This window comes from Macaca mulatta, chromosome 16 (assembly GCF_049350105.2).
Source record: "Macaca mulatta isolate MMU2019108-1 chromosome 16, T2T-MMU8v2.0, whole genome shotgun sequence".
NCBI lineage: Eukaryota > Metazoa > Chordata > Mammalia > Primates > Cercopithecidae > Macaca > Macaca mulatta.
The window spans coordinates 17,967,700-17,985,813 of record NC_133421.1 but is presented as its reverse complement, the minus strand read 5'-3'; the positions used below and the strand labels follow the sequence as shown (position 1 = coordinate 17,985,813).

Genomic DNA, 18,114 nt, shown 5'->3' with positions numbered 1-18,114 from the left:
ACATGAGACTCTTCGCAGTCTTTTTAAAATCGGTTCTAGTTAACTACTTATGTGTGTTAGAGCACAAGAATTTCAAAGTAACAAACATCACAAACCTACAAACATTCCCAATGCAAACCATGTCTTACCTTCCTCTCCAAGTACGATGCAATTAGTCCAAAGTTTTTTGGATGCTGGATAAACCTGAGTGAAACGAAAACAAAAACACACTTGCACACAAACATTTCAGCAACTAAAAAAGAAAACTTGGGAAAAGAAATACTATGTATAGGCCGGGCGTGGTGGCTCACGCCTGTAATCCCATCACTTTGGGAGGCCAAAGCAGGTGGATCACTTGAGGTCAGGAGTTCAAGACCAGCCTGACCAACATGGCAGAACCCCATCTCTACTAAAAATACAAAAATTAGCCGGGGATGGTGGCACATGCCTGTAGTCCCACCTACTCGGGAAGCTGAGGCAGGAGAATCGCTTGAACCCAGGAGGCAGAGGTTGCAGTGAGCCGAGATCACAACACTGGACTCCAGCTAAAGCGACAGAGCGAGACTCCGTCTCAAAAAAAACAGAAAAGAAATACTATGTATAGGGCTTTCTAACTGCCAATCTGAGGAACAACTGTAGAATCACTGGAGACTTTTAAAGGGCACAGATTTCTGGGCACCATACACCAGGAAATTATTGGTCTATGGTAATACACAGAAATCTGTACTTTATAAAAGCTCCCCAAAAGTTCAGACAGCACCCAAGTTTGGGAACCACTCTTAACATGACTTCATAACCCCAGTTCTTATCTGTTACCTCTCTTCCCACCTATAAACTTACAGGAAGATCAATATTCTCTACTTTTCACAGTATTGATTCAAACACCAAAATGAGACCAAGTTTTTGTGAAAACAGTTCAATTTACAAGTAAATGCCAAATACTTTTTACTAACTTATGTAGACGTCTATTAGAGAATAATTTAAAATATAAATTACTTGTCCTTAAAGATCTCCTTTTCATGGTCAGTCCAAACATTCATAAACTGCCTATCTTTATAAACTTTCATAGGGTCCTCCATAAGCCCATTCATGTTAATGAACTTGACTCGTCTTTGTTCTGCATCAAACATCATAGGTGGAATCACAGAGAGCTGCCGCATTTGTTTCTCATTATTCTGGAAAAAAAATACAACTTACTTAGAATAAAACATAAACTAGAAATTTAAGGAGGGCCATGGACCAATGCTCTTAATATACACTAAAAAACCATGTGTGCAGTTTAAAAACAACAGCAGTGTACACCACAGCATCTAACATACGATAATTACTCATATGTCTAATAAATATTCACTGTATGAATTACAGAGGCAGAGAATATCCATATCACTTTTTAAATAATCTAATCCTTTGAGAATAATTATTTTCTTAAACTAAGCTGATCCTTAACATAATAAAATTTTAGACCTGGAAGATAAAAAGTAATGTCAAGTTCCTTACAGAGCATTTAATTATCATATTAGTCTCATTTTTAAAAATCTCAACATCATTTTAGAGAACAACTTTTACCGTCATATTAGAGAATAGAAAAAAAACAGGCATCAAAATTTAAGTCAGTGATTTTAAATTACACTCACTTTACTATTAAATGCTTCTTGCTAATTTTACATCATCCTTCCATTGAAAATTTAAGGTTGTTATTCTTAGAAATGAAACTTGTTTCAACTAAAACGTTGTTACACGTGTAGAAGTTATTTTTCGCAAAGTTTAACTGAGGAAATTTGTAAGTACAAACTTCTATTTAAAAACTTTTACCCAAATTACAAGTATTTACCCAAGTATAAGAAAAGGTATTTCCCTAAAAATTATCCTCATAAAAGTGGATACTGCCTAATAGTCAAGTCCTTACACAGTCTCTAATTTCCTGGGACACTCTCAATCAGTTTGAACATATAGTGTTTAGATTGAAATTACACATTAGATTGAAATTACCTCAATACATAAACTAATTTTAGATGCTTACAGATGTTTCCTCATGGAATCAGTCAAAGAGCCAATAAAGAAATTTAGGCCGGGCACGGTGGCTCAAGCCTGTAATCCCAGCACTTTGGGAGGCCAAACGGGCGGATCACGAGGTCAGGAGATCGAGACCATCCTGGCTAACACGGTGAAACCCCGTCTCTACTTAAAAAATACAAAAAACTAGCTGGGCGAGATGGTGGGCGCCTGTAGTCCCAGCTACTCGGGAGGCTGAGGCAGGAGAATGGTGTAAACCCAGGAGGTGGAGCTTGCAGTGAGCTGAGATCCGGCCACTGCACTCCAGCCTGAACGACAGAGCGAGACTCCGTCTCAAAAAAAAAAAAGAAATTTAACAGAGATTTACTTATCATTGTAAAAATAATGGCTACATATTCCAAGGGCTGAATGTCATTTCAATCATATACTTTAGAGGTAATTTTAAAAGCAATATAGAGTAAGTGGTTATGTTTTAAAGCTCTTGAATATACTGCTACAAAACAAATGAAAAATTGCTAGGCACAGTGGCTCACGCTTGTAATCCCAGTACTTTTGGAGGCCAAGGCAGGAGGACTGCTTGAGCCCAGGAGTCCAAGACTAAGCTAGGCAGTATAGTGAGACCCCATCTCTACAAAATAATTTTTTTTAATTAGCTAAGTGAGAGGCTGGGTGGGGTGGCTCACACCTGTAATCCCACCCCTTTGGGAGGCCAAGGCAGGTGGATCACCTGAGGTCAGGAGTTTGAGACCAGCTTGGCCAACATGGTAAAACCCTGTTTCTACTAAATACACAAAAATTAGCTGGGTGTGTTGGCATGCGCTTGTAGTCCCAGCTACTCGGGAGGCTGAGGGAGTAGAATCACTTGAACCTGAGATGCAGAGGTATGCAGTGAGCCAAGATCATGCCACTGCACTCCAGTCTGGCTGACAGAGCAAGACGTTATCTCAAACAAACAAACAAACAAACAAACAAAAAGTTAGCTGGACATAGTGGTGTACCAGTAGTCCCAGCTATTCAGAAGACTGAGGTGGGAGGATCACTTGAGCCCAAGAGGTGGAGGATGCAGCAAGCCATGGTCACACCATTGCACTCCAGCCTGGGTGACAGAGTAAGACCCTATCTCCTATCTCAAAAAAAAAAAAACAGAGAAAGAGAAAGAGGAAGAAGAAGAGGAAAAAAGAGAAGAGGAGAGGAGGAAAAAGAAAAAGAAAAACCCACTTGTCCTGATATTATGCAATATTATGTGCAATATGTATTTAGGGCTTGAGATAAAATTTAGCAAGGATAACATCATCAATGTATTCCAAAAGAAGTATATCTCCGGGAATCTGGACACAGTGAAGCTGGTGTGCTCTGGAACACTGATAACTCAAAGGTGTCTCTAGAAATGGCTAAGATCCTGAAATCACATAACAATGCACTGAAAAGCTTGAGTGTGGGATATACCTCTGTGACTAAATATTGTAATTGCCCCTAAAGGGTTATGTATTTCAATGCACCAAAAATCACCTTGGAAACCTCTCTTTGGGAAAAGAGAATATCAGAAATAAGAAAGGAAAGAAAAACCACCTGTAAAAGTCTATTTTGATCAGTGTAAGAACAATCTGAGAAGTAATATGGATCAAGGAACCCTGAGATATAGCTTATATAGTTCTCTACCTCCTCCAGGGCTAGTTTAACTAGAATTCTGAAACACAGTAAGTTATAAGAACATACTATATACTTTTATTTAGTTATGAATGCAAAACAGGGTATCATAATCAAATACTGATAGAACCCTATAACATATATCAACACAAAGACAAACTCTGTACAAACAGGCTATTTTTTCATCCTAGAGGAAAACTTACTGCAAGTAATTTTTCATGAGATCAAGCAACTTGATGGTTTAATTCACCACTGTATTCCCAATGCTTAAAGGAAAGTTTGGCACATAATGGGTTATAAATATTTGTTGAAAGAATAGACTTGATTGAATATAGATATGGAAAAGAACACACAGTTCCAGAGTCAGACTGCCTAGGTTGAGTGTCTGGCTCCACTATTTATTAATTTGTGACCTTGGGCAAATTATTTAACTTGCAGCTGGGCTTTAGTTTCCTAACTTGCAAAACAGCCATTAATTATAGCCTCCACTGGCCGGGCGCGGTGGCTCAAGCCTGTAATCCCAGCACTTTGGGAGGCCGAGACGGGCGGATCACGAGGTCAGGAGATCGAGACCAACCTGGCTAACACGGTGAAACCCTGTCTCTACTAAAAAATACAAAAAATTAGCCGGGCGTGGTGGCGGGTGCCTGTAGTCCCAGTCACTTAGGAGGCTGAGGCAGGAGAATGGCGTAAACCCGGGAGGCGGAGCTTGCAGTGAGCTGAGATCCGGCCATTGCACTCCAGCCCGGGCAACAGAGCAAGACTCCGTCTCAAAAAAAAAAAAAAAAAAAAAAAAAAAAAAAAAAAAAAATTATAGCCTCCACTTCACAGAATTTTCATAGTTTAAATAATACATATGAGGTGCTTATCACAATTGGCAATTTTAAGTAGTAACTACCCCTCAAACTCCCCCTCCTCAAAAAACCAGATATAGTTAGTCCACCACAACCTAAACCAACAATATCCATAGAAAGAGGAGAAAAAAAACTGGCTAGGTTAAGTAGTAGTAAAGGGTACAGCAGAGGAATTCATGACACTGCTTTTTACTTCTAAATGTGCTAAGCAGTATATAAACAGGAATTTGACTTATCTATATTATTTCTAAATTATTTAACATTTCAGATTAAATCCACTTCACTTAATTTTGCAAATCGAGTATTAGCTGTATATTTAAGTCTTCAAAAAATATATTTATTTACACTTAACATTTATTTTGAAGTATAAAGCATTGTAAAAAATATCTTTGATCATTACTTAAGGCCACTACTTCAAATAAACAAGACTCTCAGAATTTTGAGATGAGGTTTAAGAAAAGCCATATAGTAACAAACCTGCACGTTGTGCACATGTACCCTAGAACTTAAAGTATAATAAAACAGAAAAAAAAAAAGAAAAGCCATATAATAAAATCAAAACTAGCAAAACTCAGTCAATACTAGATGGCTTTTGGAACAATCTTGAGAGTCTGAACACGGCTAAGAAGACTCAATGTTAGAAATGGAAATTTATTCTTATTCTGCATTTATTTTTATTAATATCCAATTAAACATTAGGCACCAGGAACTCAAAGATAGCCTGACCCAAAGGTTTATAATAACTGCACTCATGAAGACAACACTTTAGCTGATCATAAATATTTATTGAACAAAACACAATAGAAATAAATGTAAACTGACACTAACTAGACATTGAGTTCTGTTTTGGGAAAGTGAGTGGGGAAGCTTCACAAGGGAGGAAATACTGCTTTTGGGTCTGAAGATATATTTGTCAAACGTATACCTTGGTCTCTACTACCTGTGTTATAATTTTATTAATTCTGCTCTTTATACAGGCAAAGGAAATGCTTGAAAAACAAAGTAATACCACTTGCTACAAAAGAATATCTTCACCTAAAAAATTAGTGAAATTTTTGTTTCATAGATGAAACATTCTTGTTCATAGATGAATCTCTTCCATATATAAACTTAATCTCTATATTCTCATTCACTGGTCCCTTTCACTTCATGTTACCATACTTGTCTGGGACTATATCACCTGCATACAGATGACTCTGATATCTAACCATCCCCAGTTCAACTATATCCCAGGTTCACCTGCTAGACAACACCCTTTGAAGAACATACTGCCATTTGTAAAATACATGCTCCTTTGCCACTTTAGGAAAAGGCACCACCAGCTTAGTCCCCTAACCTAGAAACCAGGGAGTCACATTCTATTCTTCCTCTTTCTCATCTCCCACATCCCATCCATCTTGGCCTGTCCATTCTACCTTTCTATTACACTCTCCTATACATCCCTACAACTGTTGCCCTGACTCAGAACCTTAGTTTTATCCTAACAGCCTCTTCACTTCTCTCCAGGTCTCCTTGCTGCCAAAGCCATCTTTGTAAAATTCCAGTATGATCATGTGAATGCCTCATTTAAAAACCCTTTAATAGACACCTCAAATCTTTGACACAGTCTAAACTTTAGCACTAAATAAAGTTCCCACATTTACATACAAATAAACCCTTAGCTCCTAGTCTACAGAGCTAAAATGCTTTAATAATTAATGAATTAACCTGAATTAAATTTTCTTACCTCCTGCTCAGAGAGCCCATCAATAATTTCAGAAATCTCATGCTCACTCCTAGCAATGGTGGCTGAAAGACCAGCTCCCCTCTGCCCAACTCTAAACATGAGGGAGAAATTAAAAATATATTTAAAGGCCTTATATAAAGAAGACATATCAATTAAATTATAGATTACTTTTCTAAATGGAACTTTTTAACAAAGTTAAGAGAAGAAATGTAAAATACTATTGAATATATACTTTTAAGTAATGTTTGTGTCACCTATTAACAACAATTTAAATGTTACGATTGAGATTTGAAGGTTACATGTCCAAGTTCAAATGGGAGAACTAGTTAGGGAAAACTTCTAGAAAATCACAGTTACTGATGCCATTTCCATTTCAAATGGCAGTCTTTGTATGTCCTGTAGTAGACTTAGAAAAACACATGAAACATTTTTAAAAGGAGAGAAAAAACTCAACCAACATCCCTCACAAAGATTTAATTGTGAGTTAAGGGGCTTCCATACATGACTCTTACACGAAACAATAAAAGAGAAAACTAATGGTTTTAAAATCTTTGTAAAATACCTGTTCGCTAAAAGTAAAACAAATCAGAATCTATCAAAGAATTTAATTGGCCATCAACTGAATATACTTCGAATATGTTGGTAACAAAGGACTAAAGGATATTTAGGTCTGTTCTTGTTCACTATCATTTCCAAAGGATGTAATATTTTTAGGAACTTCAGAATTAATTTCAAAATAATCACATATTTAGATTCGACGGGATAATACAAAAAATTAAATTTACTAAGACACAATGTTTACTGGTTGATAATAAAGTTTTCTTTTCAACATAAAAGTTCTTTTTAACTTTTAAGTTCGTGGGTACATGCGCAAGTTTGTTTTATAGGTAAACCTGTGTCATGGTGATCTATTGTACAGATTATTTCATCACTCTGCTGTTAAACCTACTACCCACTAGTTATTTTTCCTGATCCCTCTCCCTCCTTCCATCCTCCACCCTCTACCCTCCGATAGGGCCCAGTATGTGTTGTTCCCCTCTATATGTCCAAAACATAAAAGTTCGTTATAAACTTTCTTCATGATCAGTTTCAAGAAACAATAAATATTTGAGGAAAAATATCACAGTCATTAAACATCAAACTACTTACCGCTGAAATCTTTCTTGCTGTTCTCTTTGTTTTCGAATTTCTGGAAACTGCTTTTCATAGTATTCCCTTGTTTTGCTTTCTTTAGCTTTCCTCCGAGGATTATTTTCTATTCTGTCCACTTTTTTCTCCCATGCTTCCATGAGCTGATCATAACGCTGGCAGATTTTTTGTTCCTATTAAATATCCGTAGCAAATTAATAATAATTAAACTAAACTCTGATTCTGACAAACCTAATACTTTAAAATAAATGCTACTTCTTAAGGTTAAGTCAGAAGTACATTTGGCTTATGACTCAATTGTGAATGAAAAGCTGAAAGAGGAGAGAGGAAAGGTAGCTCTGTTTCCTACTAAGATCAATACACAGAGCACAGGTTGGCTGGATATTTTAGTTAACATTAAGGCTATGCATATTTATAAACTACTTGACACCTACTACTAGTAGTAGCTGACCAGTTACTTTTATTTTGCTTAAAACATTATGTTATTGTTGTCCAAAAAAAATGGAAAATTTAAAATACAAACATGTAAATAGTTCATAATCTGACCAATTACCCAAAGGCAACCATATGAACATTTTGTTGTCATCCTTCCAATCTGCGAAACAAAACACGCATGCTTTAACGGTTCTATTGTTGGAGGTTCTGGTTGACTGACATTTTTTGCTATTATAAATAATGTTATAAAATAAACATTTTGACAGTATGAAAAAGGCAGAAAATGATTGGTTGTACTTTATCAAAAAAAGAAATCCAGGCTGGGCACATGGCTCACACTTGTAATCCCAGCACTTTGGGAGGCCGAGGTGGGTGGATCACAAGGTCAGGAGTTCAAGTCCAGCCTGGCCAATATGGTGAAACCCCATCTCTACTAAAAATACAAAAATTAGCCAGGCATGGTGGCGGGCACCTGTAGTCCCCGCTATTTGGGAGGCTAAGGAAGCAGAATCGCTTGAACCCGGGAGGCGGAGGTTGCAGTGAGCCAGGATCACGCCACTGCACTCCAACCTGGGTGACAGACAAAAAAAAAAAAAAAAAAAACAGAAATCCAGTGAACTACATGAAATTGAGAATTAATGCTTCTAGAGAAGTAATTGAATTATGATACCATTTTCTAAATAGAGAAGAAAAGACAGACGAACCCCCCACTGTGGACAAAGAACTGTCAACATATCTGATGACATATGGATAGAGGAAAGTGAGGAAGGGTTCATGAAAAACTGCTAACATGTTCATCTTAAGAAAGTGGCACTGTAGAAGAGAATATTGTCTTCCTCACATTTCACAGCACACCCCACTCCCACTTCTCAATTACTCTTGTATGTCTTCTGTGTCCTTCACCTTTTCTCCATTTCCACTGGTACCCTCATAATCCAGGCCAACACCATCCCTCACCTAGATCAAAACAATAGCTCCCATACATTCTTAATGTTGTAGCCAAATGCAAATTCTTTTTTTTTTTTTTTTGAGATGGAGTTTCACTCTTGTTGCCCAGGCTGGAGTGCAATGGCATGATCTCAGCTCACCACAACCTCTGCCTCCCGGGTTCAAGTTATTCTCCTGCCTCAGCCTCCTGAGTAGCTGGGGTTACAGGCATGCACCACCATACCCAGCTAATTTTGTATTTTTAGTAGAGATGGAGTTTCTCCATGTTGGTCAGGCCAGTCTTGAACTCCCAACCTTACGTGATCCGCCGGCCTTGGCCTCCCAAAGTGCTGGGATTACAGGCATGAGCCACTGCGCCTGCCCCGCTAAATGCAAATTCTTAAAATGCAAACCCAAACATTATGCAACCTCCAGGACAGTATGCAACCTGGCTCTGGCTTCCCTCAGCAGCCTCATTTCTCACCACACTGCCAGCTCAGTCTACACTCCCTCCGGCTCCCAGACCTTCACTTAAGCCACTCCCTCTGTGTATACAAGTTTGCAGAGAATTGGTTTTCCCCTGAAACTTCCCCTCATAACTCCTATCTGCCTTAGGTGTCCTCCTCAGTCATCCATAGTCCATGACCATGGTGTGATCCAATACTATGACTGACCTGTCTGACTCCCAACACGTTAGGCTCCCCCTAACTACTAAAACCATATGGCTATCTTGCTCACCTTTGCAGAATAATATATGGCACAGAGTACACAGCCAAGTGATATCTAAGCAAATCGGTGAAAATACAAACCTTATAGTGTTTGCATCACCAGTGAACTTACTTAGTGAGTACCAGAATTACAACAAAATTACTTGGAAAGGAAAAAAAAATACATGAACGAATTTCTTACTTGATATTTATATGTTCTTGGCAAAAAAGCAATTCAAGACCAGTAATTAAAGGTTGTATGAAGGAACAGACTGGCAAATTAGAACGTTAGATGTTTTCCACCAAATAAAAGCTGCTGACTCTTGAGCTTTACAACTCATTAAACTGTCAGGTCATTAACTTAAGGCACAAAGTTCATTTTTGATGTCGATTTAAAGAGTAGCATTTATTTAATAGACACTTGAGTTTAAATGTAGTAACAGTTTATCTGTAAAATTAGTATAAACATATTGTGAAAATAAAATTACTGGCATTATATTTTCTATAACTTAATTCCCATGTATATAACCACAAAACTTTTGGACTGCAAGTCATATAACAAAATATGGAAAACTATTTGAATTTGAAAAAGCTGAACCCTAGCTGACCCCATTTCTAATAAAAGAAAGAATAGTAATATCTAATCAGCACGACTGCAACTTACCCACAACTGTTTGAGGCTTAAGAAACTAAAGTATCTTTCATATTCTTTTAAACTACTCACCATTTTATTTTGACTAAATGAAAATGTGCTAGATAGATGACCAATGAAATTAATTTGATAATATTAAATATAAACTATGGTATCAAAATGTTACTACAATTAGATTTAAGTCATATATATATATGATTACTTTCTAAATCAGCACTTATCCTCAAATGAAGTCAAGGACCAATCTTATTAATAGTAGGAAAGTGAATGCCTAAATGAGCATGAATGGGAAAGCTGTACAAATTTCAGTTAACAAGGATAGGACCTCACCCTTTGTTTTCTTGCATGATTTCTTCTTTTAAAAAATAAAATGAGTTTTTTCCTCATCACCTGGTTTCTAGAAGAGAAAAATATGGTTGCATGACATTTAGAAAAAGCACAATTTAATAATGCACTCACTTTTTTTCCAGAGACACTGGAAAATAGGCAAAGATCACTTAAGAATTTATGATGTAAACAAAGTTAATCCTAATTTTTTCACCCTGCAAAATAAGACTTTATAATTTTTGCAAAACTTAGAACTGACTAAAGTTCCTCCCATTCTACAGTAAGACTTTATACAAAATGGTTTTAACTTTCAATTAGCACATCCAATTATAAGATAAATATTTTCAAATTAAAATTACAGTTACTTATCCTTCTTAACAACTCTGGTGACATAAACATCTTACTCTTTGAGGAAGGGAGGGAGAAGAGAAGGAAGTGTTTTTACAGTTACCTCCCTACATCAGGTGCTAACCTCCCTTCTACGAGGAGAATGTATACCAACATATGTAGAGATAGGAGACTTCTGCTTTAAACAGAAGATTTTCTTCAGTCACAGAATGACACAGTCCACTCTAAGAAGTAACGGAGGGCGATGTGACAAAACAGGAAGATTTCTAATATATCTTAATCACTTTTTAAATTGGAAGCACTGTGACCTTCAAAAACAATGACATGCAGGTTCAAATATAAATATTTATACCCCACCTATTTCCAGAAAGGATTTCAAGCTGATTATTCAAATACAAATACAAAGCCAAGGCAAGTAGAAATAATTTTTTGGATTATCTGCCACTCAGGACTAACATTGACACTGGCTCCACTCAAATAAGCATGGACAATCAGGAGCTGGCTATATGAAAAAGTAGCCAAGAGATGAAAAGAATTATTAAAATGTACATTTGCTATTTCATACAAAGCAAATGACGGTGATGAAAGAATAGCTACTGAATGACTCATACAGATGCATGCAGCTGAGGAAATATTTCAAAAGGTGTCATACAGGGAAGCATTACTATATACTCAATTTGCTCTAATTATAATTATATGTTACTCAAAAGCAAATGACAATGAACAAATACAATCTTAAATGTTTCCTAGGAATTTAAATGAAGTCAGCCAGTCAGTAATCCATCTCAGGATAGTGTGCTGAGCACTAAATAGGCAATGTAGATGACATGAAATAAATCGGACAGGGCTGCTCTCCAGACTGTATCAGGAGAAACAGGACAACACCACAAACATAACACCGAGGCTTTGTGGGGAAAAAAAAAAAAAGTCATTAAGTAGCCAACTAGATCTTATCTGCTCTTCTACTCTTTAAAAATGTTAAAACAGCTAAGCAGTTCCAAAACAAGGTATATTATATGTGAGTTTTGACTAACTTACTTCTAAGGGTTCTCAAGATCATAATAGCATCTCACAGAAAAATTCACAAATACATAAATTTTATTATGAACCACTTACTTAACAAAAGTTAAAATTATTCAAATTCAATTGTTTTCATGCATACTACCATGCAAATCATATTTGCCACCAGTTCTGCAAAGTAGTCAATAATTGCACATACTCTCAGTTAAGAAATTTTTAAAAAGAAAAAAGTATATATATATATATATATATATATAAAAAATAGCAATGTGCTCATTAGTAACCACACTAGTAAATAATTATAATGTTCTGGTTATACTTAATAAAACATATAAAGTAGAAATATCACATTTTTGTCACAAACTAAGAATAAAGCACCTAAAACTCTCTTAAAGTATAATTAAAAAAAAAAAAAAAAAGATACCTATCTAGCTTCCTCTCTTACTTCAATCAGATCAAGAAATTAAGATTTTCTTTTCACTTATTTTCTTATTCCAAAATCTGCATCCATAAAGGCCTGGTACTAGGATGAGCAAGGCTAAGCAAACTACATTCTGGAGCAGCCTCCTCACCCACGAGGTGACTGAGCGCTTCCAAGGCACCAGGACATTAAATGGCAGAAGGGTCTACAAATACCGTCATTAGCAAGAGTCATGGAAGGGATTTCCCTAGAATAGGATTTTGAATAATGATAAAATGATCCGTGGCACTTCTACTTTGCAATGGCAGATGTGGCTTGGTGGGGGACGGTGTCATCACTAGTCTTAAATGAAAAAGCTTCATTATCTTACTTCATCATGCGCCTTGCAGGTACTCCACTGAAAAAAAGACAAAACAGGAGGCAAAAAATTCAAGCCTCAAGGTAAGCCATTTCAATGTTAAGTATCCACCTTTTTTACTAGCAGATTATAAAACCAGCTAGTTTTATGCAATAATTTATTTCATTTTTTGGCCTCGGAAACTCAAAGCTGTTACCCCAACCCCCAAGAAGCCAGAGGAAGATAACATATAGTAAAACGACAGCAAATTACACAAATCTAAAACATACCTACACTATATTATAATAATGTCAGCAGATAACAAAAATGATCTCTTTATAGAATATATGGTCTTTAATTGAAGAACTCCAAAGATGATCAATACTTACGTCTTGATGTTCTCATGGTACACCTTGGTATCTGATGGCTGGTTATAGAGTGGCTATAAAAGAAATCAAATATTTATATATAAAATGTTGTACATATATCTATGAAGAGACAAAGAAACATAATTTTAATGTAAGCACAGGTAAAGTACTAATGGATCTACACAATAACATGCCCTACCAAAACCTCCAAACTTCTATTTTTTTTATTTACTTATTTTTTTAATTATACTTTAAGTTCTAGGGTACACGCGCACAACGTGCAGGTTTGTTACATACGTATACATGTGCTGTGCTGGTTTGCTGTACCAATTAACTTGTCATTTACATTAGGTATTTCTCCTAATGCTATTCCTCCCCCATTCCCCACCCCACGACAGGCCCCAGTGTGTGATGTTTCCCACCCTGTGTCCAAGTGTTCTCATTGTTCAATTCCCACCTATGAGTGAGAACATATGGTGTTTGGTTTTCTGTCCTTGCGATAGTTTGCTCAGAATGATGGTTTCCAGCTTCCTCCATGTCCCTACAAAGGACATGAACTCATCCTTTTTTATGGCTGCATAGCATTCCATGGTGTATATGGGCCACATTTTCTTAATCCAGTCTATCATTGATGGACATCTGGGTTGGTTCCAAGTCTTTGCTATTGTGAATAGTGCCGCAACAAACATACATGTGCATGTGTCTTTATAGTAGCATGATTTATAATCCTTTGGGTATATACCCAGTAATGGGATCGCTGGGTCAAATGGTATTTCTAGTTCCAGATCCTCGAGGAATTGCCACACTGTCTTCCACAATGGCTGAACTAGTTTATACTCCCACCAACAGTGTAAAAGTGTTCCTATTAGTCCACATCCTCTCCAGCACCAGTTGTTTCCTGACTTTTTAATGATCGCCATTCTAACTAGTATGAGATGGTACCTCATTGTGGCAAAACCTCCTAACTTTTAGATTCCCTCAATAACTGTTAATCCCATCTCCTGTCACTCCCACAATACAGTTTATAAATCCATTGTTTCCCATAATAAGTATATTTATACACATTTTTAATTTCAAAGTATTAATATTCCCTAATACTCAGGAGTATTAACCATTGTCACTATTTTAACAGTAACATTCAAAGAGTTTTCTAATTCTGTTCTTAATTCTCATTCTACCTGGAAGGATTAAATAGCTGCTCAAGCAAAAACAAGCCCAGGATGATGCTTCTGCAAAGGTCTGCCAAGGTAACCAAGTTCACTCATCATTACTTTAAACTTCATCTCAAACTCTGCTCAGCTACATCTCTCTTATCTCAAAGTAAATGGATCATATTCCATCTTATCCCAAGAAAAACTACCAAAAAAAATAAAAATAAAATCACTGCAAATGAAAAAAGTAATTTCTTACTTACCAGTTCAACTTTTGGGCCAAGACCTTCAAAAATTTTATGAGCTTCTTCTGCTTTTTTCTAGAGATAAAGACATTGTTGTATCATATAATTAAAAATTACATTATCTAAGTGCAAAATCATTATTTAAAAATATTTATCTAAGACTAATCTATAGATGAACTTATCCTTATTTCCAAATATCCTTCTTCTATATGATAGGCTGAAATATGTTCCAATTATTTTTTATTTTTTCTTAATTTGTAGTTACAATGATAAAAAAAACTCTGAAATTGTATTTTCATAGCTTTCCTCACCAAATTCAGTCAAAACTTAACATTTGTATTGAAAGCAATGCCTGAAGAATTGACAAGTTTTTAAAAAGCAAATAATAATATTAAAAATCTGGAGAGAGGGAATGAAAATTCACTATTAGAAATAAATCCCCCAAACATTCTACATACTTTAACTCATATTATCTCTAACAGAAACTTTTTAAAGCAATAAAATACCATAAAATGGCCACTCTTTACTGTGGTAAGCCACACTGATCTCTTTGAAGAAAAGCTGTTAATGAGCTAATTTTCTAGTCACAAGGAATCCTTAGTAATAGCTGAACAACAAAGAAAACCGCTAATTTGAATTATTCAAAGTGCTCAGTAGTTAAAAAATGCTGAATTATATGTATTTGTAACATGCTATTCCCCCCCCGCCCCCCTTTTTTTTTGAGACAGGGTCTCACTCTGTCGCCCAGGCTGGAACACAATAGCACCATCATAGCTCACTGCAGCCTCAACTTCCTGGACTCAAATAATGTCCCCAACTCAGCCTCCAAAAGCTCTTCCATTACAGGTGTGAACCACAGCACCCAGTTGCTATTTTTTTTTTTTTTTTTTGAGATGGAGTCTCGCTCTGTCGCCCAGGTTAGAGTGCAGTGGAGCGATCTCGGCTCACTGCCAGCTCCACCTCCTGGGTTCACGCCATTCTCCTGCCTCAGCCTCCCGAGTAGCTGGGACTACAGGCACCTGCCACCACGCCCGGCTAATTTTTTGTATTTTTAGTAGAGATGGGGTTTCACCGTGTTAGCCAGGATGGTCTCGATCTCTTGACCTTGTGATCCATCCGCCTCGGCCTCCCAAAGTGCTGGGATTACAGGCGTGAGCCACCGTGCCCGGCCCCAGTTGCTATTTTCAAAAGCAAAATAATCTAGACCAAAGTGTTAACTAGCAGAAATCTTCCCTTGCTAAGATTAATCAATCAATATTTTGGCAACAAAAATTTTAACTTAAGACCCTCATATGTTCGTATTAGAATTTGTATTCTAAGTCTACAGACATAAGTAAACAACACTTCAAACATATGTTCGGTATGTTCTATGTGCCAAGCACTCGCTAGACACTAAGAAAATAATGAATAAGATAAGCCTTCCTACCATAGGAAGATGAGGAGTCTTGAAAGTTTTCCTAGAGAAAATGATACTTGAACTGGGGCTTGAGGTAAGAGTGTGCTCGGCAAAAAAGACAAAACACGGGGCCACGTGACAGCAGGGGCAACATAGTGGGGTAAATATATTACTAACAAGAGAACATCCAAAACCTCCTCTGGTGGAATATTACTAAGAAAAGAGTATGGGGAAAGGGCCAGACGGGTAAGCATGTAAACATCAATAAAAGCTTGGGCTATTCTGTATAAAGTGGGAAATCATCAAAAGGTTCTATTTGGAGAATCGTTAAATGGGAGAAAATATGAAAGATGGGTTAGCAAGAAAAGACTGAGGCCAGGCGCGGTGGCTCAAGCCTGTAATCCCAGCACTTTGGGAGGCCGAGATGGGCGGATCACGAGGTCGGGAGATCGAGACCATCCTGGCTAACACGGTGAAACCCCGTCTCTACTAAAAAATACGAAAAACTAGCCGGGCGAGGTGGCGGGCGCCTGTAGTCCCAGCTACTCGGGAGGCTGAGGCAGGAGAATAGCGTGAACCCGGGAGGCGGAGCTTGCAGTGAGCCCAGATCTCGCTACTGCACTCCAGCCTGGGCGACAAAGTGAGACTCCGTCTCAAAAAAAAAAAAAAAAAAAAAAAAAGACTGAAGAGTGAGACTCAGTAACTGTGTGGGAGATGAAGGCTCAAATTAAGCTAATGATAAAGGTAGAGGAAAGAAGCGCAAGACCAGACCAATATATAGGAGGTGGGACTAACACTCTTCATTGATTACCTCAACATACATGAAGAGGCAAAGAGAGAGAACTGGATAATTCCTAGGATGCTGGCCTAGATGACCAGAGGTGCTGGCACAGAATATACTTCCTACCATCACCCTTTTCTTTCTTCTGATGTCACATTCTCTTGCAAATCAACCCATCAAAATATAAACAAGGCAGGTTGCGGTGGCTCATGCCTGTAATACCAACACTTTGGGAGGCTGAGGCAGGTGGATCACTTGAGGTCAGGAGTTCAAGACCAGCCTAAAAATATGGCGAAACCCGGTCTCTACTAAAAATGCAAAAATTAGCCAGGCAAGGTGGCAGGTGCCTATAATCCCAGCTACTTGGGAGGCTGAGGCGGGAGAATCACTTGAAACCGGGAGGCAGAGGTTTCAGTGAGCCAAGATCGTGCCACTGCCCTCCAGCCTGGGCAACAGAACAAGGCTCCGCCTCAAAAAAAAAAAAAATATTTTTATACACACACACACACACACACACACACAAGATATTCTGCAAATTTCTCTAGTAGAGCCCAATAATCACCTTTCTATATGTATTATTCTTCTGAAATTAGTATATTTACAAATATTTTTGGAACTTACAACTGATAGGGTAATATCAAATAGAACTGTTAAAAATAGTCTGTTTAGAGACTAAACAAACTTAGACTGAAATTTAACTATGATGCAAGTCGACTTTTCTCAGGAAGTCAACTTTAAAATTAACACTTTGGGGCAGTCTTTTTTCCTCCCACTAACTTTCTAAATAAAAGAAACGGTCCCTCGATCTCTTAAGCTACACTTGGCTTAATTCCAACTAGTGTAGACCGATGTCACACAATGAATAAGAGGGAGGTGTACTTCTGTAATCACCCCTTTCCTCCTTGCCTATGGCGCTGAAACAGATATGCTCATTCATTAAAAAATGCTAAAGAGACAGGGAGGGCCTTTCAAAGGGAGCATATTGGGGCAGAAAAAGCCTTGGAGAGTACATATGAGAAAGACTGGGTTCTAGGCCCACTGTGCTCTCCTCCTTCCCTCCGGGAGCTCCCTGTTACAATTGTGAAACTGCACAGGTACATGTATAAAACATACATAAAAAAGAGATGAGACCAGGCATGGGGGCTCATATGTGTAATCTCAGTACTTTGGGAGACTGAGGCAGGAGGATCATTTGAAGCCAGGAGTTCAAGACCTAGTGAGACCCTGTCTGTTAAGGAATAAAAGAGGCCGGGTGCAGTGGCTGACGTCTGTAATCCCAACACTTTGGGAGGCCGAGATGGGTAGATGACTTGAGCCCAGGAGTTCAAGACCAGCCTGGCCAACATGGCAAAACCCCGTCTCTACTAAAAATACAAAAATTAGCTGAGTGTGGTGGTTCACACCTGTAATCCCAATTACTTGGGAGGCTGACACAGGAGAATTGCTTGAACCTGGGAGACAGAGGTTGCAGTGAGCCGAGATTGCACCACAGCACTCCAGCCTTGGGGACAAAGCAAAATTCTGTCTCAAAAAAAAAAAAAAAAAAAAAGAAGAAGAAGAAAAGAAAAGAAGGAAAGGAAAGGAGAGGGAGGAGAAGAGGGAGAGGGAGAATAGGAGAGGGTGGAGAAGAA

The 18,114-nt window shown here is 37.7% G+C and overlaps 1 protein-coding gene across 47 annotated transcripts in view; it reads right to left on the bottom strand.

Annotated features, from left to right (window-relative positions):
• The window catches only part of NCOR1 (nuclear receptor corepressor 1), a 189,410-nt gene that overhangs the window by 108,262 nt on the left and 63,034 nt on the right, over positions 1–18,114 (bottom strand). For 35 of the 47 annotated variants that reach the window (XM_015118697.3, XM_077970423.1, XM_015118702.3 and 32 more), the window contains 8 exons: positions 14,325–14,381; positions 12,932–12,984; positions 12,576–12,602; positions 10,420–10,486; positions 7,369–7,541; positions 6,220–6,310; positions 976–1,154; positions 129–183 (listed from right to left, as the gene is read on the bottom strand). In XM_015118697.3, the coding sequence (XP_014974183.3) occupies positions 129–183; positions 976–1,154; positions 6,220–6,310; positions 7,369–7,541; positions 10,420–10,486; positions 12,576–12,602; positions 12,932–12,984; positions 14,325–14,381 (702 nt within the window). The remainder of the gene's footprint in view (positions 1–128; positions 184–975; positions 1,155–6,219; positions 6,311–7,368; positions 7,542–10,419; positions 10,487–12,575; positions 12,603–12,931; positions 12,985–14,324; positions 14,382–18,114) is intronic. The other 12 variants (XM_015118703.3, XM_077970433.1, XM_077970440.1 and 9 more) reach the window with 3 other exon arrangements.